This window comes from Hypanus sabinus, chromosome 15 (genome assembly GCF_030144855.1).
Source record: "Hypanus sabinus isolate sHypSab1 chromosome 15, sHypSab1.hap1, whole genome shotgun sequence".
NCBI lineage: Eukaryota > Metazoa > Chordata > Chondrichthyes > Myliobatiformes > Dasyatidae > Hypanus > Hypanus sabinus.
The window spans coordinates 41,311,462-41,335,977 of NC_082720.1; the positions used below are offsets into that span (position 1 = coordinate 41,311,462).

A 24,516-nucleotide genomic window follows, 5' to 3' on the forward strand; every position below is an offset into this window, starting at 1 on the left:
GCCTGGTGATAGCAAATTCCATCCTTACAGTCCTGAACCCAATAAATATTACTAAAACCTGTCCTGCCATGCAGCAGCCGCGCTGCCTAAGCAGGCCCAAGCATGCCTGGACAAGATAGGAAACTTTCCAGCTTACATTGTAGGTAACATTTTAATTGACTTGAATTATGAATTGAAATAATAAACATGTTTATTTAAAAATGGTGCGAGCTGGGGAAATTTCATGGTGATTTTCATGGTCAGTAGCCCAAAATTCATAAGATACATCTAAAGGTATTCAGGAAGCAAAATCTTTGTTGTCCAGTGTAATCAAAGGTGATGAGTGAGGTTGGATTTTTTTACTGAGTGGTAGGTGCCTGAAATGTACTGCTACCAACAGTGGTAGTGACAAGTAACTTAGAGGAAGTTAGGAGGCTTTTAGAGAGGCACATGAATGTACAAGAAATTGAATGATATGGATGTTTCATAGGCAGAAGAGATTTATTTAGTTGGGCATTTGATAACTAATTCATTACTTTGGTACAACATCATGTCCAAAGTGCCTGTTCCTGCGCTGTACCATTGTTCTAATCGGATCAAACCAAGTGGGATATATTCAAAATCATGCTGATGTTTGATAAATTTGAGTGATTAACTTTTTAATTCAAATTAAATGGCACTTAGATGATTAATAATGAAAGCAAACAGCATGCTTGTATTTGAGTTAAATGACTTGGCATTTTCTGTAACTATATTGTAAATAACTAGCTGCACAGTGTTTGCAACATGGAGAAGGAGAAACAGAACCTGCAAATGATTAACCCGCCCACAGAATTTACCTGACATGTGGTAACTTGAAAGCCACTTACAGTGTGGGAACTTTGCAAACAGGAAAATAAAGTTGTACTGCTGCTTATCCCACAACTAGGCAATACAAATGTAATTCATATTCAGTGAAAGGTGATATTGCCCTTTGGTGTTTTCAGTGGAAATGACTGATGTACCTGATAATAAACCAGCTTCAGATGTGCATCAGTTTATGTCCTTCCTTTCACAGTGAGCCTTTTGGAGCATCACAGGGAAACTAGTCTATGTTGTTCTGGGACTAACCATTGTGAATTCCAAATATTAGTCCAGCCTTTATGCATTTTATATAACTTTAAGTGTGGAATATAACTTAAAGCCCCTGAAAACTAAACCAGGAATCTGTCAATAGGTGTTCTTTAATAGTGGTACCTTCCATCATTTTTGCTGATGCTTGATAGTATATAATAAACAGCCTAGTGGAATTTGTGCTGATTTTTTTGTGAACAGCACATATCTGAGCAACTTCCCACATTATTGGTTAGACGCTAGTGTTGTAACTAAGTTGGATCAGCTTAGCTAGATGCATGGCAAATTCTGGAGCACAAATCTACAATACACATTTGATATATTTGTGAAGTCATGTAGCATTGCTCTATATAGTCACCTCAGCCATTTCATATGCAATTAATCAAATTATCTGCCGATTGACTGTTCTTATCCTGGATCTCAGGATGAAGGCAATGTCAAAGTTCAAAAAAGTTCAAAGTAAATTTATAATCAAAGTACATACAGTATATGTCACCATATACACTCTGAGATTTGTTTCCTTGTGTGCATACTCAGTAAATCCAAGAAACATAATGGAATTAAAGACTACACCTAACAAGGCGGATTAACAACCAATGTGCAAAAGACAACAAACTGAGCAAACCCAAATGGAAATAAATAAATAATGATGACGATAGATAAGTAAGCAATAAATATCAAGGACATGAGATGAAGAATCCTTGAAAGTCAGTTCATAGATTGTGGGTACAGTTTTGTGATGCAGCGACTGATGTTATAGAAACATAGAAAACCTACAGCACAATACAAACCCTTTGGCCCACAAAGCTGTGCCAAACATGTCCTTACCTTAGAACTACCTGGGCTTTACCCATAGCCCTCTATCTTTCTAAGCTCCATGCAGCTGTCCAGGAGACTCATAAAAGACCCTATCGTTTCCGTTTCCGCCTCCACCACTGCCGCTGGCAGCCCATTCTACACACTCACCACTCTATGCATAAAAAACTTACCCCTGACATCTCCTCTGTACCTACTTCCAAGCACCTGAAAACTATGCCCTCTCATGCTAGCCATTTCAGCCCTAGGGAAAAGCCTCTGACTATCCACATGATCAATACCTCTCGTTATCTTGTACACCTCTATTAGGTCACCTCTCATCCTCCGTCACTCCAGCGAGAAAAAGCTGAGTTCACTCACCCTGTTCTCATAAGGCATGCTCCCCAATCCAGGTAACATCCTTGTAAATCTCCTCTGCACCCTTTCTTTGGTTTCCACGTCCTTCCTGTAGTGAGGCAACCAGAACTGAGCACAGTAATCCAAGTGGGGTCTGACCAGGGTCTTATATAGCTGCAACATTACCTCTCGGCTCTTAAACTCAATCCCACGGTTAATGAAGGCCAATGCACCGTATGCCTTCTTAATTACAGAGTTAACCTGCGTAGCAGCTTTGAGTGTCCTACGGACTCAGGCCAAAAGATCCCTCTGATCCTCCACACTGCCAAGAGTCTTACCATGTTAGATTCTGCCATCACATCTGACCAACCAAAATGAACCACCTCACACTTATCTGGGTTGAACTCTATCTGCCACTTCTCAGCCCAGTTTTGCGTCCTATCAATGTCCCGTTGTAACCTCTGACAGCCCTCCACCCTATCCACAACAGGGAACCCAGAACAGATCCCGGAGGCACACAACTGGTCACCGACCTCCATGCAGAATATGACCCATCCACAACCACTCTTTGCCTTCTGTGGGCAAGCCAGTTCTGGATCCACAAAGCAATGTCTCCTTGGATCCCATGCCTCCTTACTTTCTCAATAAGCCTTGCATAGAATACCTTATCAAATGCCTTGCTAAAATCCATATACACTACATCTACAGCACTACCTTCATCAATGTGTTTAGTCACATCCTCAAAAAATTCAATCAGGCTCATAAGGCACGACCTGACTTTCACAAAACCATGCTGACTATTCCTAATCATATTATGCCTCTCACGTGAATCCTGTTTGTGAATCCTGCCTCTCACAGGGTTGATGATGGATGCTGCTGTCGTGCAACAGTACTCTGTGTAGATGTACGCAATGTTGGGGATGACTTTATACATGACATTATCCGCTAGGTTTTGCACGATTTTCTATTCAAGGGCATTGGTATTTCCAGACATGCCATAATGCTATCAGTCAATTTACTCTGCAGCACAAATCTATAAAAGTCTGTCAAAGTTTTGACACAATGCTGAATTTTTGCAGATTTCTAAGGAGGCAGAGGTGCTGCCATGCTTTCTTCATAATTGCACTTATGTGGTGGGCCCAGGACAGGTCCTCTGAAATTATAACACCAAGAAATGTAAATTTACTGACTCTCTCCACCTCTGATACCCCAATGAGGACTGGCTCATTGACCTCCTGTCTTGCTGACACTGACTAAAAAATTGCTGTTGTGGTACCACTCAGACAGATTTTCAGGCTCCCCCCAGTATGCTGATTGTTCATCACCTTTTATTTGGTCAATGAAAGCCTTGTTGTCAGCAAACTGAAACATGGCATTGGATCTGTGCACAGCCACACAGTCATACGTATAAAGAAAGTAGAGTAGAAGACTAAGCACACAGCTTTGTGTTGCACCTGTGCTGGTGGAGATTGTAGAAGAGATGTTGCTGCCAATCTGAACTGACCGGGGTCTGCAAGTGAAAAGATCAAGGATCCAATTGCACAAGGATATTGAAGCCAAGATCTTGAAGCTTATTGATTATTTTTGAGGAGATGATAGTATTGGATGTTGAGCTGTAATTGATAATGAGCATCCTGATGTATGCATTGTTGCTGTCCAGATGTTTCAGGATCGAGTGACAGGCCAAACAAATGGCATCTGTGGTGGACCTGTTGAGCTAGTAAGCAAATTGAAGTAGATCCAAGTCACTTCTCAGGAGTTGATATGTTTCATCACTAGCCTCCCAAGACATTTCATCACAGTGGATGTAAGTGCTACTAGAAAATAGTCATTGAGGAAATTTACCATGTTCTTCTTAGGCACCTGTATAATTGGTTATTCACACAATATTTCTGCCTAAAGTATTTGCAAAATCCTTCTGACTTTACTTGAACACTTCTTTGCTTGGCATCATCAACAACGAGGATGGGGACACACTTGGAAATTCATCCTCACAAAATTATCATCCACCACTAATCATGTCTATATATGAATGATCTGCAGGACTTTGTTTTGATTCCTTAGTTTTGAGATCAATTAGCACTATTTTATGCTTCCTGGCTTTTTTGATTGGCATGTATTGTCCTATGTTAAGGTTTCACTCAGGATGAAACCAGACTTTTTTGTACATCTTGTTCTGCACCCAAAAAGTCCAAAGAAGTAGGGAATGACCCCTTGTGTAGTATATTTAATATAATATTAAATATTCTATTTGAATATTTGAATAATATTGTAAATAATTTTTTTATTATTGTATACATAATTCATTATGAGCTATATGAAAGGCATACATGAATGACATGCATCATTATGTCACCATGTCGTATGTGAAGCTTCACTTAAAAAAGGGGAAAGAAAAGCTAACTAGACAAATATACCAGCTCCTGTGTCTCTCTTTCGATTAGTTTCTGGAATTACAAAACATAACAGTGACAATGAGGATATTTAAAACTAACCCGAAACGACTAACTACCTATTGAAGTACAGCACATTTTTCTTCAGAAGGGGTAGAAAGACATTTCAGTTTAACAAGAAAAGGCAGAAAATGAATGAAATTAACAATCAGTGAGCATAGCCATGAGTTCATAAATAGTGAGTACTGGAGAATGAAGACAGGAGGGTCACCAGTATGGGAACATGGTTGGCTGGGACTCCTACTACCTGACTGGAGCTTCATCCACCATTTATGTACCATATCCCCTGCAATAGAGTCAACTGAAACCGAATTAAGAAAGGCACAGGATGATGTCACAACAGTGTTCAAGGTAAACTCAATTGGAAAACACAAACATATTCAAGGGTAAAATAGTATTGAAAGAAAGTGCTTACCCAATTTTGACAAACCATTCTGGTACCTTATACTGTTGGTGATATATTAGCCAGTTAGCTAGATTGCATAGAGGCTGAAGGAATTCTTTCCAAGTTTGACTGGAGCCCAAGGACAACGCCAGTGGTCCCAGTAGCCAAGAAGGATGCATCTGTCAGGATCTGTGATGATTTAAAGGTCACCATCAACCCAGTACTGAATTAGGTCAATACTCTCTGATCAAGATAGAGGATATCTTTGCAAATCTTTCTGGAGGGAAACCCTTCCACAAAGTGGACTTAGCTGAGGCTACCGACAGATAGAGATGGAAAAAGAATCCAAAGTGTTTCTCACTGTAATCACTGAGAGAAAGCTTTATCACTATAATAGGATTATGTTGAACTAGCATCTACAGCTGCACTCTAGCAGAAAGCTGTGGACCAGGTGCTGCAAGGCTGCCCAGGCACTGTGTGTAACCTGGGTATCTGGTGAGAATGACAAGAAACATCTTCAAAATCTCAGGACAGTGTTAAACAGATTAGAAGATTATGGGCTGAGAGCATGATGTGATGAGTGTGAATTCTTTAATCTAAGCATCACTTACAATGGTCACATCACTGACACACAAGAAAAATTCAAGCAGTGATAGGGTGAGGTTGGACACCCAACTCACACATTATGATCTACATCGTCCAGTGAAGCTTGCTGTGACACCTCACCTTATGGTATAGTTGCAATCATACCACGTGTTCTGAGTGATGCAGGTGAAGACCCCGTAGCCTTTGTCTCACATTTCTGCACCACTGCAGAGAAAAATTGAGTCTGGTTTGGGGTGTAAAAATCTTCCACCAGTACCTATATGTAGATCATAATGTGTGAGTTGGGTGTCCAACCTCACCCTATCACTGCTTGAATTTTTCTTGTGTGTCAGTGATGTGACCATTGAGATAGACCTGACCTTCATTACTGATCATCAAACACTTGAGTACATTTTCAATCCACAGAAGGGTGTTTCACTAACAACAGCACAAATGCAGAGATGGGCTCTGTTTCTTGGAGGACACAATTACAAGGTCAAATTCCAAGAGGACAGCTGTTCATGGAAATGCTGATGGGTTGTCCTGTTTACCCTCGGAAAAGGAAATACCTGGAAAATTTTCTCCCCTTGGCGTATTCTCCCTATTGCAACTCTTAAGTTATTGCATAGATGACCCAAAGGGAAACCAGAAAAGACCCCACACCCTCTTGAGTTTACATAGTGGCCCAAAGTGGATGGCATGTGCAGCAGAAATTCAGATTCCCTTATTTTTACTAGTGCTGGGATAAATGTGCCCTTGACAGGGTTGCCTTCAGTGGGGATTGACAGTTGTTGTACATCCAAGCTGAAAGCTAACATATTGGAGGAGCTACATGCTGGTCATCTAGGCATTGTCAAAATGAAAGTGTTGGCTCAAACCTTTGTCTGGTGGCCTGGTATACAAACATTTGTAGATCAGCAGATCAAGCAGCTTCCCTTTGCGCTATGTGGGATGTCAAAATCTCTAGAGGATGCCAAGAGCAGTATCTCTCCATCTCTGGAAATGGCTTACTTTGCCCTGGCAGAGGATTCATGTGGATGTTGCCAGACCATTCATGGACATAAATTTCTTCACAGTAGTGGATGCAGCTACAAAGTGGCCAGTAATGTTCCCGGTGGCCTCCACTACAGTCTCACACTGTTGATGCTTTGAGAACACTGTTCTCAAGGACAAATGTTCCAGAACACTTAACTAGTGACAATGGACACAGTTTGTTGTGGAACAGTTTCAGTCACTCCTGAAAATGAATGGAATAGGACATATTACAACTGCACCATACTGTCCTGCTACAAATGGTTTGGCAGACTGGTATCTCTAGAGTGTACAGACTGCACTGCAAGCAATGTCAGCAGAATACACCACACTCAATCAGAAGCTCACCAATTTCCTCTTTGCATATGGCAATGTAGTACACTCCACAACCAACAACTCACCCGCTGTGCTGTTCCTGAGTTGTCCTTTGGCTCACATTTGGATTTTGTCAAACCCAGTCTCAGAAGGAGTGTGCAGGACAAGCAACTAAGAAAAATTAAGGGTTCCTCATACAAGGAGTTTTGATGTTTCACTTCTGGCAAACAGTCCTGCTGAGGGACTAGAGAAATGATCAGAAATGAGTACTTGGAACAGTTAAGAACAGAACTGGAGCACTCCCCTACACAGTGGAGATTGTGCCTCATGTCATCATCTGGAGATGACAAATCGATCAATTTGGGAAAGCAGTCGATTATTAGAGAAGAAAAGTGCCCAGAGCTGTCAGAACCACTTCCTGTAGTCCAAGAGTCAACTCCTACAACCACCACAAAGGAGGCCACAGAACCTGAGATTGTTTCACAACCTCAAGCCTCACCTGCCAAACAGAGTGATTCCAACCCCACCTCGCACTGCTGTTTTCAGGAAAGACATTATCCCCAAGATTAAGAAATCATCCAAGAAAATCTAAGTACACAGGTATCCCAGCTCCTGTGTTTTTCTTTTGATTAGTCTCTGGAGTTACACAACGTAACACCTTGGCTTGGTGTAATGGTAGAGAAAAAAACATCTGACGCATGATATTGCAGATCTTGTCTCCAGAACTTCAACTTATAATTTGTTTCAGCCTGGGGGAGGCCAAAAGAAGATGTGGTATAAGTAGTAGTGCTGCTGCCTCAACATCTGCAGAGTCCCAGATTCACTTATAACCTCCAAAGTTGTCTTTGTGGAGTTTACATGTTCTCTTTCTGGCAGAATGGGTTTCCACCAGATAGTCTTGTTTCTTCTCATATTGGAAAAACATGCAGGTTGGTAGTTAAATTGGTTGCATAGATGTGTGATATAATCTTGGGGAATGTGGGGAAAATAAACTGGGATAATGTAAATCAGTGCCTGTTGTTCAGCATGCATTTCATCAGCAGAAGACTCTGTTTCCACACCGTGCAGATCTATCTCGAAGAGGCAAACAGAAGCATCCACCTGAGAAGAAGGCCGATAGAATTTTTGTACCTTTTCAATCCACAGCTTTCACCTGCAGCAGATATGGCAAAGAGTGCCATGCTGGAGAATGCCTCGATTTCTGAGTCACACTTGCTGATGTTCAAAGAATTGACCATCAAGATCAAAACATAATTCAAAGTTTGCATCCCTTCTACCATTAACCAAGGGGTCTGTGAATCCCAGGTTGGGAACCCCTGTTCTAACTGAATGAAGGGTGTCTTATATTTTTTAGTTGCTGCTGAAAGGGCTGTTTCTAGCATGTCTCTTCCATTCACGAATGGGACCATGTACAAAACAAAATTTACAAAATTAGCTGAAAACAAAGAATGTATTAGATGCAGGACAGAGAAGAGTCATTGAGCAAATGTTCTCATCTATGCCAACCTTTGATGTAAAGATTAAATCCATGAATTTGTTAATGTAATTGGGATGAGAATGAATGGACTTGTCAGTAGTTACAATATTTAGAAGTGTTTTCTGAGATTTGATTGCATATGATTTGTTTAATTTAACCAGTAGAAATGCCTGGATATTAAATCCACATTTTAGAAAGATTAATGTTAGATTTAAAAAAAAATATTAGTTGCTTTTTAATAATAATAAAAATCTTATGAACATTGAAAGGGTAACTTTATTTTTTTGTTGCAATTTGTTTCATCACAGTGGAAATGGAATTAATGGTGTTTTTTGTTTTTGGATTGGAGATCTGCGGAAGAATTTTGAGCAAGAGCCAATAGGGAAAGAGGTTCCATTGGATCAAGAAGTCTTGCTTCATTGTCGTCCCCCGGAGGGTATTCCATCTGCAAAGGTAAGAAATAGTGCTGCTCGGGAATCCAACAGAAACCACCAGACAGCTAGCTCGAAACCTGCAACATGCAAAATAATTTAACATTTACCCTAAGTTATGTGTAAAGCAATAACTTCTTAGGACAAATCTAAACATGGCATGTGCACTAAAAATCTGAACAAATTGAAATAAATATTTTAAAAATCTGATATACCCATATTATATTAACCATCTGATAAGTGGTGTGTTATATTCATGTTCATGTAATTATGCACCCAATAATTTGTGTTTACAGCAAATAAGTTCAACAGTTCAATAGTTCCATTTAATATCAGAGAATGTATACAAAAAGCAAACTGTAATTCTTGTTCTTTGTAGACATCCACAAAACCAGAAGAGTGCCCCAAAGGATGAGTGACAGTAAAAACATTAGAACCCCAAATCCCCCACTCACCCCTTCCATGCACAAGCAGCAGCAAAGCAATGACCCTCCCCCATTTATTTCAGCAAAGACGCATCAGCACCCTCTACCCACCAAGCAAGCAATAGCAAAGCCCCCAAGAAAGACCATGAAGAAAATCTAATCACTCATCTGACAATTCGACATACCACAGACTCTTCCTCTCTAAAGAGACAGGGAGGTGTCACTCAGGTGTCATACAGCAAGGGGGGAGACTAATGAGACAAAGAAAAACAATCACTGATTTATGGCGTTAAAGTCTGCCATGTCGCTTTTGTTTTTCCAACTCAAGAATTGGCAACAAACTCTCCCTCACGAATGAAAGAAAGAGAAAGAGGGTAAGTGGCTTACTGAGTACAGAACGCTGTGACAGCTGATCGGCTGTTCCCAATATTCTGTTTTCTCCTGCAATGCTTTAGTCAGATGCATCGGCAGAGAATCAGCTCATCCCGAGGGCCACAAATTCTTGGAATTCTTGGAAGGCCCGCATATTAGAACCATAGAACATTACAGCACAGAAACAGGCCTTTTGGCCCTTCTTGGTTGACTGAACCATTTTTCTGCCTTGTCCCAGTGACCTGCACCTGGACCATATCCCTCCATACACCTCTCATCCGTGTACATGTCCAAGTTTGTCTTAAATGTTAAAAGTGAGCCCGCATTTACCACTTTATCTGGCAGCTCATTCCACATTCCCATCATTCTCTGTGTGAAGAAGCCCCCTCCTTATGTTCCCTTTAAACTTTTCTGGGGAAAGTAATTTTATAACAGATATTACTGTTTGAGACATGAAGATTATATTAAAAATAAGAAATTATTCCACAGGCCAGTTGATTTGGGAAGGTCAGTGTGTATTCTTACCCAAGACTATGTTAACTATGAGATAAAATATCCATGAAGATCTCCCAATTGCCCACTCTAGTCCTAACATAGATCTTAAGGAATAACTACACTATCCTTTGGCATATTACCCAGGATTTCTCCTAATTCCAGATTTACAGCAAAGATCACGGACCCCATGAGGGAATTCCATTTGTATACTGCCAATCCTTTGCAAGCTAAATATTTGTATTTTTGAAATGAGATTCATATATATTCTTGAGTTACATTTGGTTTACATTAAAAATTTCATAGCATATAATATCAGTATTATTTCCATATAATTTATAATCATTTTACATAACTGAAATTAAATATGTGAACTTCATGATTAAATATTTTTCTCACCGTTATCCTCACAGGAATCATTAATCTTAAAAAAACATATAGTATACATTTTCTATTTCCACTACACATTAAAGCAAATATTGTATCACTCTATTCTGATCTGCCAGACAAAACCCAAGAAGTGAAGGCAATAATAATTCACATTTTCCAGTTAGGAAATATATAATTTCAAACTTATTGTAGTTCTTCTAGCTTAAAACTCTGTTTTATCCCTGCGAACCAAAGGGTGAGGATTAAAATAGCATCTCGTTGAATTCCTGCAGATTTCCCCTCAAATTTAGTTTCCCAGGCGTTTTGGATCTGTAGTCCAAATGCCTGCAAAATTATGATGTGTCAGAATCCAACAGTGTTGTTTTAACCCCAACATTATGGGGCATTCTTGAGTTTTTCAAACTTATTGGCTCCTTGCCCTTGGCAACATTCTGTTTTTCCAGTGTGCCCTGATTTTGTCCTCTATTGAGAGCAGGGATCTCCGAAATTCAAAGCCACGTGCAGACCATCTTTGATGTTCACAAATATTGAGTAACACTTGGAAGTGTTTTTATGATAAAAGGAAAATAGTTAACTAGTTTTGGCAAACAACTGACACATCAAAAACAAGAAAAAGAATTTCAATAAATAATAAAGAATGATACTAAACGCAAGAGCCAATGTCTTCAATTGATTTGAATGGGAGCTGCCATGTTTATATGATGGTAACTTCGTAAGCATGTTCTCCTGATTAAGAAGTGGGTGCCCTTGTAAGATTGCAGTACCCTTTTGGAATTGTTTGAGCTCTGTGGAGAAACCTCTAAGTCCTAATGAGTAGGATTAGGGAGGGAAGTGTGTTTCCATGTCTGAAATTGTTGGTCTCTAATTAAAGTATATGAACAAAATGATATTCCTTCCTATTATATTCCAAAATCTCTGCTTTGTCCTATTTGAGTGTAATTGTTTCACTTTGTTGCTTTCTATAGCTCCATATATCTGCAGAATTTTCACTTTTTCTTACGTTTTAGCGTATGTTCTGTCTTACCACATTTGTTCAACTTCATTGAAGACTACATTTTCAATTTACTTACAGATGATTTCCCGAATATTGTTCACCATTTATCTCTGGGCTTATTCATTGACAGTTTTGATCCTTTCACTATGGTGAAGTCATTACTCATCAAAATCAAAGGAGCCCAGGCATATTCAGCTTGGTGTTTGTTACCTGCAGGCCACCCCGATTCAAAGTCGCCCAAAAGAGCTACAAGAGAAACAAGCAACCACAAACCAGGAACACGTCATAGCATGAACTGCAGAGAGCAATCCACAAGCACATTGATTTTACTCACCTGTGACACATGTGACTCATGTAGTTTTATCATAATTTATGTTTTTTTTAATGTAGTGCTGCCACAAAACAACAAATTTCATGACATGTGCTAGTGATATTAGACATGACTCTGATTCTGGTTATATTTCTCTGAAACACAGGTTTCTAGCATAGAAAGTGGTTTATGCCCTAATGAAACTGCAATGACGTCCAGGGGTGAAGCCGCCCTCTTGATTTGAAAAGGCCACATATATTTCTGACAATGTGCAGGTCATGAGATCATGCAGATTTGCCAGTCATGAGAAGATTTAGCTTAATCTGTTTGTGTTTCTTAATCTTGAGTTTGGTCCATAACTTACATCAGAATCAGATTCAGAGACAGGTTTAATATCACTGATTTATGTTGTGAAATTTGTTAACTTTGTGGCAGCAGTACAATGCAATACATGATATAGACAAAATGGAATTACAGTAATTATATATGTATATGCATATTAAATAGTTAATTTAAAATGACTATAAGTTAAAGCACCCATGATGGAGCTGACTAATTTTACAACTTTCTGCAAATTACTTCGATCCTATGTAAACAAGAGAAAATCTGCAGATGCTGAAAAAACAAGCAGCACATACAAAATGCTTGAGGAACTCAGCAGGCCAGGCAGCATCTGTGAAAAGGAGTATAGTCAACGTTTTAGGCCGAGACCCTTCATCGATCCTATGCAGTATCCCCCCCCCCCACCCCCCATACCAGACAATGATGCAGCCATTCTCCACCTGTACATCTGTAGAAGGTTTTGAGTGTTTTAGGTGACAAACCAAATCTCCTTAAACTCTTAATGAAATACAATCACTGTCTTGCCTTCTTTATAGCTGCATCAATATGCTGCAACCAGGGTTAGTCCTCAAGATATTGACACCCAGGAACTTGAAATTGCACACTCTCTCCATTTCTGATCCCTCTATGAGGATTTGTTTATGTTCCATCTGTTCTGAAGTGCACAATCAGTTCTTTGGTCTTATTAATGTGGAGTGCAAGGTAGTTGCATCTAGCCGGTATATCTCATTCCTGTATGCCCTATCATCTTCATCTGAGATCCTGCCAACAATGGTTGGATCATTGGTAAATTTATAGATGCCATTTCAGCTATGCCAAGCCCCACAGTCGGGTATAGAGAGAGTAGAGCAGTGGTCTAAGCTCACATCCCTGTGGTGCGCCAGTTTTGATTGTCAGCACAGTGAAGATGTTATTTCCAATCCAAACAGAGTGTGGTCTTCTGGTTAGGAAGTTGGTCCAGTTGCAGAGGGAAGCACAGAGGCCCAGGTTCTATAGCTTTCCTTACCGGACTGTGGGAATGATGGTGGCGAACGCTGAGCTATTGTCAATGAACAGCATCCTGACATATGTGTTTATATTGTCCGGGTGATCTATGGTCGTGTGAATGCCCATTGAGATTGTGTCTGCCCTAGATCTATACTAGTGATAGGCAAATCACAGTGGGTCCAGGTCCTGACTGAGGCAGGAATTAATTCCAGCCATGACTAACCACTCAAAGCATTTCATCACCTTAGATGTGAGTGCTACTGGGTGATTAAGGAAGCTTACACTGCACTTCTTGGGCACTGGTATAATTGTTGCCCTTTTGAAGCCAGTGGGAACTTCCGACTGTAGCAATGAGAGATTGAAAATGGCTTTGAATACCCCCGCCAGTTGGTTGGCACAAGTTTTCAGAGCCTTCTCAAGTACATCAACAGGTCTGCTGCCTTGTAAGGGTTCACCCTCCTGAAAGACAGCCTGACGTTAGCCTCTGAGACAGAGATCACAGTGTCACCAGATGCTGCAGGGATCTTCATAGCTGTAGTTTTATTCTCCCTTTCAATGTGAGCATAAAAGTTGTTACGCTTATCAGGAAGTGAAGCATCACACTCATTCATGATGTTGGGTTTTGCTTTATAGGAAGTAATGGCCTGCAAACCCTGCCAGGGTTGACGAGCATCTGATGATGCCTCTAACCTCTCTCAAAGTTGTTTCTTAGTTCTTGAAGTAGCCCTCCACAAGTTGTACTTGGTTTTCTTGTACAGACCTGGATTGCCAGACTTAAATGTCACAGATTTAGCCCTCAGTAGACTATGAACCTCCTGATTTATCCATGGCTTGTGGTTTCAGTATGTACAGTAAGATTTCATAGGCACACACTTATGCATACAGGTTTTAATGAAGTTGGTGACTATAGTGACATCTCATCCAGACTCGAGGATAAATCACTGAATCCAGTCCACCGATTCATTGCAGTCATGTAAGCACTCCTGTGCCTCCCTTGTCCATACCTTCTTGGTCCTCTCTGCCTAGACTCAGGGAGTAGAGGTAGAGCCAGGTGATTAGACTTTTCAAAGTGTGGATGTGGAATAGCATGGTAGTCTCTCTAGATCTTAGTGTAATAGTGGTGCACTATGTTGTTTCCTCTGGTTATTTGTTGATAATAATTATTTAGTGACTTTATAAAACAGGCCTTGTTAAGGTACCCCAAAATGATTAGGAAGGCATCAGGATATACTTGTTCACGCCTATTAATTGCATCGCTCAGTTCTTCTAGAGCCTGTTTGACATTGACATTCATACCCATTGTGAAAGTTGTAAATCTTACACCAGCATATATATATCATACTAACATATAATGTCAGCCCAGAAGCTTTGCACATGTCCTCAGAGCTGCAGTATGTTAAACTCTCACTGAACAACACTCAGAACCATTTTGCTTTTGAGTTTGATGCTCAGGTATAAAACAGCTGAAGGTGCGTTGAATGGTATTGATTCACCCATGCTGAAGGTAAACTCTTCACAATCAATGCTATTTCAATTCAGACAACCTAAAGAAAATCCTAATGTGTGATTAAATCTTTTTGGAATCACGAAGGAGAGAAACCAGGTAGTTGGGTGAGGAGATGGGCCATGAATCAGAAGGCAAGGAAAGAGCAATGGATGGCTGTTTGCATTGAGTGATGGTGGGAAGGGATGGGAGGCCTCTGATCATTATTTAATAGTGGATTTGGAGCTGGTGAATTAAAGGTTGTTACTTGGTGTTGATGGGATCGGATTGTGTGGCAGATCTGAAGGTGAGCTGATAACTAAATTTCAAAGCTGATCTCACTATGTCCTGCTTGAGGATGTTTCCTTTGTGTTGGAGAAAGGCAATTCCATGCAGGTCATGCAAAAGCCTAATTCTGTAGGGGAAGCCCTCAGATAATGGGGATCCTTTCACTGCAAACAGAAATGCCGCAAAATGTCAAATGCATGGGTGCGGCACCTGATCAGAAGCTTTTCTCTGTTTTGTGTGTCAGGGTACATCCTGTTCTGTTGTCCTGTTGGGTGCAGTTTCACATTGATATTATTGTGTTTCATAGATGCCCACAAGAAAATGAAACTTACAAGCACGAGGAAGTCTGCAGATGCTGGAAATCCAAAGCAACACAAACAGAATTCTGGAGGAACTCAGTAGGTCAAGCAGCATCTATGGAAAAGAGTAAACAGTTGATGTCTCAGGCTCAAGGGTCTCGACCTGAAATGTCGATTGTTTACTCTTTTCCATAGATGCTTCCTGATCTTTTGGGTTCCTCCAGCATTTTGAGTGAGCTTTGTGGCTGCATATGTAATTTGATGATAAATTTACTTTTTACTTTTGTACATTGAGGAAACCAGAACAAAAATTGCTGACCATGTGCCCCATCCATTCATTCTAGTCATTTTCATTTAACTTCACAATGAAGATTGGATCATGTAGTATCCTCAACAAAATAACATACTACATACATAAGAATATAAGAAATAGGATCAGGAGTAGGCCATCTGGCCCATCAATCCTGCCCTGCCATTCAATGAGATCATGGCTGAACTGTCTGTAAACTCGGCTCCATCTACCTGCCTTTTCCCCATAACCCTTAATTCCCCTACTATGTAAAAATCTATCTAACTGTATCTTAAATATATTTAGTGAAGAAGCTTCAACTGCTTCCCTGGGCAGAGAATTCCACAGATTCACCACTCTCTGGGAAAAACAGTTTCTCCTCATCTCTATCCTAAATCTTCTCCCCTGAATCTTGAGGCAATGGCCTAGTTCTAGTCTCACCTACCAATGGAAACAACTTTCTAACTTTTATCTTATCTATCCCATTCAAAATTTTGTATATTTCTATAAGATCCCCTCTCATTCTTCTGAATTCCAGAGAGTATAGTCCCAGATGACTCAATCTCTCCTCATTGATTAACCCCTTCAACTCTGGAATCAATCTGGTGAACCTCCTCTGCACTTCCGCCAAAGCCTGTATATCCTTCTTCAAGTATGGAGACCAGAACTGCACATTGTACTCCAGGTGTGGCCTCACCAGTACCCTGTATGATTGCAACATGACCTCCCTGCTCTTGAATTCGATCCCTCCAGTAATGAAGGCCAACATTCCGTTTGCCTTCTTAATAACCTTTTGTACCTGCAAGCCAACTTTTTGCAATTCATGCACAGGCACTCCCAAGTCCCTCTGCACAACAGCAAGCTGCAATCTTTCACCATTTAAATAATAATCTGCTGTTCTATTATTCCTTCCAAAGTGGATGATCTCGCATTTACCAATGTTGTATTCCATCTGCCAGAACTTGACCCACTCACTTAACCTATCTATATCCCTCTGCAGGCTCACGACATCCTCTGTACAATTTGTGTTTCCACTCAGTTTAGTGTCATCCGCAAATTTTGCTATGTTAAACTCTGTCCCGTCTTCCAAATCATCAATATAATTTCAAGATGCATCTGTTTTAGTGTGATTAGTACTGTAACCCTCTCATTGTGGCTCATAACAAACTTGGCTGTTTGGCCGGCTTTGGCAAACAGCCATGTGACTCAGCATCACATGTGTAATAGTGAGAAGGCCTCCTTGAATAAGCAACATATGTCTAGGGTCAGTATGATTTGGGTTCAGCCAAACAACAAAGTTGGAATGTTATGCTGAGGGAACGGAAATGGTTGTGAATGCAGTGTAGGTGCTGCCCCATGCAAAGTTATCTTTCACGAAGAAATAACAGACCTTACACCAACATAAAATTAAAGTGGAAGTATATTTACAGATATTTTAACTTTAACAAACAGTTAATAGGGGGGAAAAAAAGAAACCAGTTAAACCAGTCTAAATGTGCACAAAAACATTGGAGCTCATTTCTGGATTACTTGGGTGCATCGCTTTGATTACTCACGTGCTGAACCCACATTATGTGAGAAAAACACCAGCCATGGTTCGAACTTCTCTCAAAGACCATTTCGAATGAACTGGCTAATTCAGGAGTATAGGCACTTCCTCCATAAAACCATTCGTCTGCACAAATTCCTCCTTACAACTGGGTCTGTCCTTTGAGCAGCATTCTGCAGACATCTTCCCTTGTGCTCCGCACTTCCTACCAACAAAAAACCCAAACCAGACCCTCAGGAATCTGATTTCCCTTGGCTCTTTTGAATGTTCCATTGCATCCTTCCTATTGGCTGACAGAATATTCCAAGGCTGAGCAAACACGCCTTATCTTAATCAAAGCCAAAACACTAGTCTATGAAGCTTAACTAACAGAACACACCATGTTTGCAGAAAAACCTGGTAAAATACAATTAGCTCACAGCATAGCAATAGAAATACAATAAAACATGTTCTTAACCAGGGCTTTACAGTACCAGTGTTTTGATCTTTAAAAATAATAAACTTAAGTCTCATTTACATTAATTCACATGATTCAAAAAATCCTGTGGTTGAAGTAAATGTTTAGACATCTGAAACGATGTTAATTAGGTAGTCTGAACTCAAAGCCATTTCTCCAAATCCTGAGCCTTTTGGATAAAGCACAGTACTACAAATCCAGATTTGTTAAATTTACACTTAATGTCTGTAATTAATTTGTATTTGAAAGGTGGAATGGTTGAAGAATGAAGAGCTAATTGACCCAACTCGAGATCCTAACTTCTACATCACCTTGGATCATAATTTGATCATCAAGGAGGCTCGATTATCCGACACAGCAAATTACACCTGTGTGGCGAAGAACATTGTAGCCAGAAGGAGAAGCGCAACCGCTGCTGTAACAACATATGGTAACAAGATTTTAGATCTTTGTTTATTACTTACATAAAACAAGCATGGGTATTTTGCTCTAGAATGGAACTTCAAAGTTTATAATGGTAATTGAAAGTAAGCATTTAAGAAATTTAATTTGCTTCATAATCTTTTTACTCAGCATTGTGCATTTCTTGGTTAGTTTACAGCTTGGCAATGGTTCACCATTATACTCTGACACACTTTCCATATTAATCTCACATAATATCATTTTACATGAAATGGTTGGGCAGTTTTCATATGACCAGGTTTTGACAACACAGTGCTGCATTGTGACCCTCAAGGAAGTTCTCATTGTCCGATTTGATCCTTCAGAAACTCCCAAACACCATCTCCCCTCAATATCTTTTCACCTCTTCAACACCACAGCCATTTGAGGCTTAGGCCCGACACTGTCACCTCACATTCCCTTTTATTCCATTGTCTAATTTTCTCCAATAATCCTAGTTACTCCTCAGAATTCAGGCCGTCGAAACCCCATGTTCCATGTTCCATGTTGATTTACCTCAAACCCACCTTCCATCTATGATAGCACATTTTCAGATATGTAAATATACCCTATCAGTGGCACTGAATTTACAAGGGTGATCTACAGTGAAACATTGTGTGCTGCTGTAATCTCTCAGAACAGAATATGTAGGCCAGCATAGTGTTCTTAAGTATCTCTTAAAATGTTCACAAGAATAGTACATAAATTTAAAATCTAAAATTGTTCTCATCACCTCAGTTAAGAATATCCTTTGCTTCTGGAATATGAAATTGTGGCACTCTTCAGTCATAAATGCACAAGATATCCATTTATGAAAAAGAACCCCAGTACAAAGTATACTGCACTTAATAATATGACAATTATTGTTGAAATTCCTCATAAGTATTTTCTTACCACAATTACTTACGACAATCACAATATCTAAGCCAATATGTTGAACTCTCTCAGCTGAGTTACAACGTTGAGTGTCCTCTTAAATATGTGGTAAACCCTTATATAATCTGGGTTCTTCTAATCAGCAATGAGTATAATGAATGCAAGTCTGCTTTTGATACTTTCTCTGATTGTTCAATCATGGCTGCATCAAAAATCCATCAAAATGATTTTCCTTTCCGGCAGCTGACTCACACTGTATAACTTGAGATCCATATAATAGCTATCTCTTGATTTGACTTGGATAATTATGTCAATCATGTTACAGTATCTGTTGCTCTAATTTCTCCAAACATGAACCTGTTAAGTCAGTGACAATAATCGATAAATTAGTTTATTGAACATAATTTAACATAGGACTTGCTTAATTCAAGCAGTTGTACTTATCTTCACTTACTTTTGCAAGTCTTTTAGGTTTTTATCACAACAGGGGGCTATCTTCATTGACTTTTGGAAGATGACCTTTAATTGTTCCTCCAATAGTTCAGACATCTTCTCCCAGACCTTGCTGATAAATGTACAGTTCCAAATAGCTTCGCTGGCATACAACTACTTAAATGGAAGCAAGTCATCCACCTCCACCCATATGCTATCTAACTCCAGTGACTAAGTTCCATCTTGCTACGATGCCACAGTATTTTAATGCTCTTGGATACTGTGGCATGTTAAACCAGACACAACAGGGCCACTACTGATCCTGCTCGAGTGACTTCAAATCAGTTCCAAACTATAGTGCTGTCAGTGTGGAGTTTATACATTATCCTTGAGTCGAGATGAAGCCACACTCAGGTTGGAGGAACAGCACTTTATATTCCTTCTGGGTAGCCTCCAACCTGATGGCATGAACATTGATTTCTCTAACATCCGTTATTGCTCCTCCTTCCCTTCTTAACCCATCCCTAATTTTGAATTAAATTTTTTTTCTCTCTCTTTCCCTCTCACAATAACTCCTTGCCTGTTCTCCATTTTCCTCTGGTGCTCCCCTCCCCTTTTCTTTCTTCCAAGGCCTTCCATCCTACGATGCTCCCCCTTCTCCAGCCTTGATCTCTTTTGCCAATCAACTTCCCAACTCTTAGCTTCATCCTTCTGCCTCCTGTCTTCTCCTATCATTTCGGGTCTCCTTCTCCCCCTCCCACTTTCAAATCTCTGACTATCTCTTTTTCCGTTAGTCCTGATGAAGGGTCACGACCCAAAACTTCGACTGTTACTCTTCCTATAGATGCTGCCTGGCCTGCTGCATTCCACCAGCATTTTGTGTGTGATTCTTGAACCTAATGGTGTTCTGTTAATAAACCAAATATGTGCAAGTTGGCTGATGTAAATTGTCCCTAGCTTATGGGTACACAATTGAATCTACAGGAAATTGAAGGGGTGGCAGGGCAAATTAAAATAAAAGAAGGGTAAAAGTCTAAATGGGAGCTTGCTCTTTGGTGCGGACTGTATAGCTGAGGGGCCTAAGTCTGCTGCATGAATATAAAACCTGAGGCACAAAGACTCCAATGTGGCGTTGCCGATATGAAGCAAAAGGGAAGTTCCTTTTCTTAAATAAATCCAATAATATTTCAACTTATGATTTAAAATTAAGTTCCAACTTAATAAAATTACTTACTTTATATTTAATAATATTTGGACATCTTTGAATATCAGAGATATGCTATGATGCATAAAGACACTTACACATTCAGCATCTTGTGTGCATCTGGCTAATTGGTATAAATTAAATTCCGTTGTATAATTTCCGAAAGCAGCTGTGGAAGCTTTCTCAGCTGGTTCAGAGTGGGGCTTCCTCAGTATGACCCCTGCTATCACTCAGAGCTTGCTGCTGGAGATCAGGATATTTGAGACTAATAAGCTAGGTCCTTCACTTCTCGATTCCAGCCAAGTTTCCAAGTTTTATTGTCACCCTCTGCTTAAGCTAAAAGAGAATCAATGATTTTCTGATGTAATAATTGTGAGGTATTTTAATGTAAGAGAATCATTATGATGAATGGTTAAATGCAATCCCTGGAGAAACTGTACAAGTCCTGCACTTAAAAGTCAATATTGAGTTCATTGATCACCAGACAGGTACCCTGGTTACAAATGAGTAAGATGAGATTTAGCCTCTTCTTAATCAGCTCTTTGTGAGGTAGAGGAGACCAGTGATCACAATCCTTCTATTATTCAAATGCAATCCGCTTTACACCAGAGAACCAAATTATTACCAGATGCCGAACATCACATCAGGAAAATAAACACATCAACAGCAAGGAAACAGATGTATGTTAGATTGTAATGGATTTGGCAATCTTTGGATCTTCAAGTGGTAGGTTATAAAAATACTTTGAATTGTATTTGCAAATGAGTTTTCATTGTTACTGCCTCCTTCACTGTTAAAAGTCATTTGCTATAAAGCCAGGAAAAACTAACATTTGACAAAAGTAGAGGAATATTTTGCATGTTACAAAAAAAAAGTTTAAATTAAAACTTTATATAAAAAAATCTATTGTGAGTATTGTGAGCCAACATTTGTTGTCCATCTCTAATGATTTAAAAAAAGTAGTGATGAACTGTCTCCTTGAACAGCTGCTATTGTGCAAGGAAGGTACTCCCACAGTCCATTTTATGATAGTACATTGTATCTAAAGAGTGTCATTGATGGATGATATCATGCCAATCAAATTGGCTTCTTTATCCTTGGTGGTGTTGAACTCCTTGAAATTTGTCGGAGCCACATTCATCCCAGCAAATGAAGATATTCTATCAGTGCACCTACACAGGCCTTGTAGACAGCAGGAAGGTTTTGGTGAATTAGAAGGTGTTTCACACTTTGCACATCACCCATTCAGAGCCTCTCTTACAGCTGCAGTATTAATTGGACAGATACAAGAAAGCAAGCAAGCAATGCAGACTATACTATAGGAAAACTGTCAGCATCAAATGTGCACTTGGAATTTCTATCAAGAAGCCCGAGATGAAAGAAAGAGTCATTGCTATTGATAGCTATGCTATGCCTGGTGCACATGTTACCCAGCTTATTGTAGAGCCTGGGATTACATAAATGAATGCAATACAAGGGAAGTAACCAGAAGGAGCAACCTAACTTTAACTGCTTCCTACTTTTGTATATTACATAAGAGTCAACATCAAATAATTTTATTTAAATCTTCATGACAATACAGAAATTTGGGATAAGCATCTCTTCCTTGTCCTAAGTTTAACAAACATCAAGGTAGAAAGATTAAAGTGTGCAAATTGCTGACTAGTTTTTCAATCTTGTTGCATGTGGTCACGAAGCAGTTTTTACAGTTCACACTCTCATCAGTGCCCTTCCATATGAACACTCTTGGAGGAGGCAAGATTTTAAAAAAACTTGACCAAAGCCTCCTATTTATCCTCCTGTATTTTGTTTCCTTTCACATTGTAGGTGGTTAGGCACAGGAGAAGGCAATTTAGTTACTCTTGTCCATCCAGCTGAAAAAGATCATCACCTTGTATATTACGGCACTTCAAGAACACATCTGTTTCTAAGGACATAAAAGTGCTGCTCCCCGACATTTTCAAGCAGAGTTCAGATCCCATTCATCCTCAGAAGTGAAACTTATTATTCCTGTCACACAGCTGGTGAAACCTCCCACAATGGCTATAGGTCCACTTCTACTGAGCGCAATCATATTTCTCAAACTACCATTACTTCCATATAGATTTATGACTCAATGAATTATTCATGTATCTTGTATCTCTGCAGCAAAATCTTTTGCAATACAACATACAAGAATACTTGCATGGAATCTTTGAAATTAAATTCCTTCATTCTAAGCTTAACTAGAAAGTCCAACTCCTTACTTCTGATGCGGTAACTAAAGTGTTTAATTTGGTGTCTATCCTGTGGTCAGTTTAAAGATGTTTAAAGATGAAAGAATAGTTTGATTTGTCACATTTGTATCTAAACATTCAGTGAATTACATTGTTTGAGGCAAATCAAATCAGCAAGGATTGTGCTGGGCAGCCTGCAAGTGTCACCATGCTTCCATCAGCAACATAGCATGTCCACAGCTCAATCACCCTAAATGTACATCTTTGGAATGTGGGAGGAAACCTGTACATGGTGAGAACATACAAACTTCTGACAGGCAGCAGCAGGAATTGTATCCCAATCTATGATCGCTGGTACTATAATATCATGACACTAACCACTATGCTAATGAGCAGCCCAGCTCGAAGTGAAAACGTGAACTTGACAATTACTGGAGATTGTCTAAAATTGGACACATTCACTGATGACCATAACAGAGACCCTTCTGAGCCTCCCCAATTCCCTGCCTACCCTACCCTGCACTATCCTCCCCTAGAACCGGAATCGACCCCAACCCTAATCCCAACTCCCCCCCCCCCCCACAATGTACTAATTCCATTGAAAATAAGTGAAATATGCAGTTGAGAGCAGTGGCTGATTCACGCTTTTGCATTTGCATCACACTTCATTGCAAGAAGTTCTATTGTACAATATTTATTTATTTGTTCCCATTTAAATATATATTGAACTCTGAGTTTATTCTGAGGCACTTTTCAGGATGCTTGTACATCTTAAGATATTAACCATAAGACCATAAGCCTTTGCAGCAGGATTAGGCCATTCAGCCCATCAAGTCTGCTCTGCCATTTCATCATGGCTGATCCCGGATCCCACTAAACACCAAAAATCTGCCTTCTTGCCATATCCTTTGATGCCCTGACCAATCAGGAAACAATCAATTTCTGCCTTAAATATACTCACGGACTTGGCCTCCACTGCAGTTTGTAGCAGAGCATTCCTCAGATTCACTACTCTCTGGCTAAAAATGTTTATCCTTACTTTTGTTCTAAAAGATCACCTCTCAATCTTGAGATTGTGCACTCTAGTTCTGGATACTCCCACCATAGAAAACATCCTCGCCACATCCACCATATCTAGTCCTTTCAACATTCTGCAAGCTTCTTTGAGATCCTCACAAATTCTTCTAAATTCCAAGGCTGCCAAACGCTCCTCATATGTTAATACCTTCATTCCCAGAATCATTCTCGTGAACCTCCTCTGGATTTTCTCTGATGACAACACATCCTTTTCTGAGATACTTGGCCCAAAACTGTTGACGATACTCCAAGTGCGGCCTGACTAGTGTATTATAAAGCCTCAGCATTATCTCCTTACTTTTGTATTTTATTTCCCCTGAAATAAATGCCAACATTGCATTTACCTTCTTTACCACAGACTCAACCTATAAATTACCTTCTGGGAGTCTTGTGCAAGGACTCCCAAGTCCGTCTCCACCTTTGATGTTTGAACTTTCTCCCCATTTAGCTGATAGTCCACAGTATTGTTCCTTTTACCAAAAACTGGTAGTAACACTATATTCCATCAGCCAATTTTTTTGCCCATTCTTCCAATTTGAGTCCTGCTGCAATCGCATTGCTTCCTCAGCACTACCTACCCCCTTTGTATCATCTGCAGACTTTGCCACAAAGCCATCAATTCCACTACACAAATTGTTGACAAACAATGTGAAAAGTTGCAGTTCCAATAT

The 24,516-nt window shown here is 39.8% G+C and overlaps 1 protein-coding gene across 1 annotated transcript in view; it reads left to right on the forward strand.

The window, feature by feature from the left end:
- Positions 1–24,516, forward strand: part of LOC132405448 (netrin receptor UNC5A-like) — a 580,373-nt gene that overhangs the window by 397,493 nt on the left and 158,364 nt on the right. The window contains exons 4-5 of the mRNA XM_059990261.1: positions 8,841–8,944; positions 17,849–18,029. Coding sequence (XP_059846244.1) covers positions 8,841–8,944; positions 17,849–18,029 — 285 coding nt within the window. The remainder of the gene's footprint in view (positions 1–8,840; positions 8,945–17,848; positions 18,030–24,516) is intronic.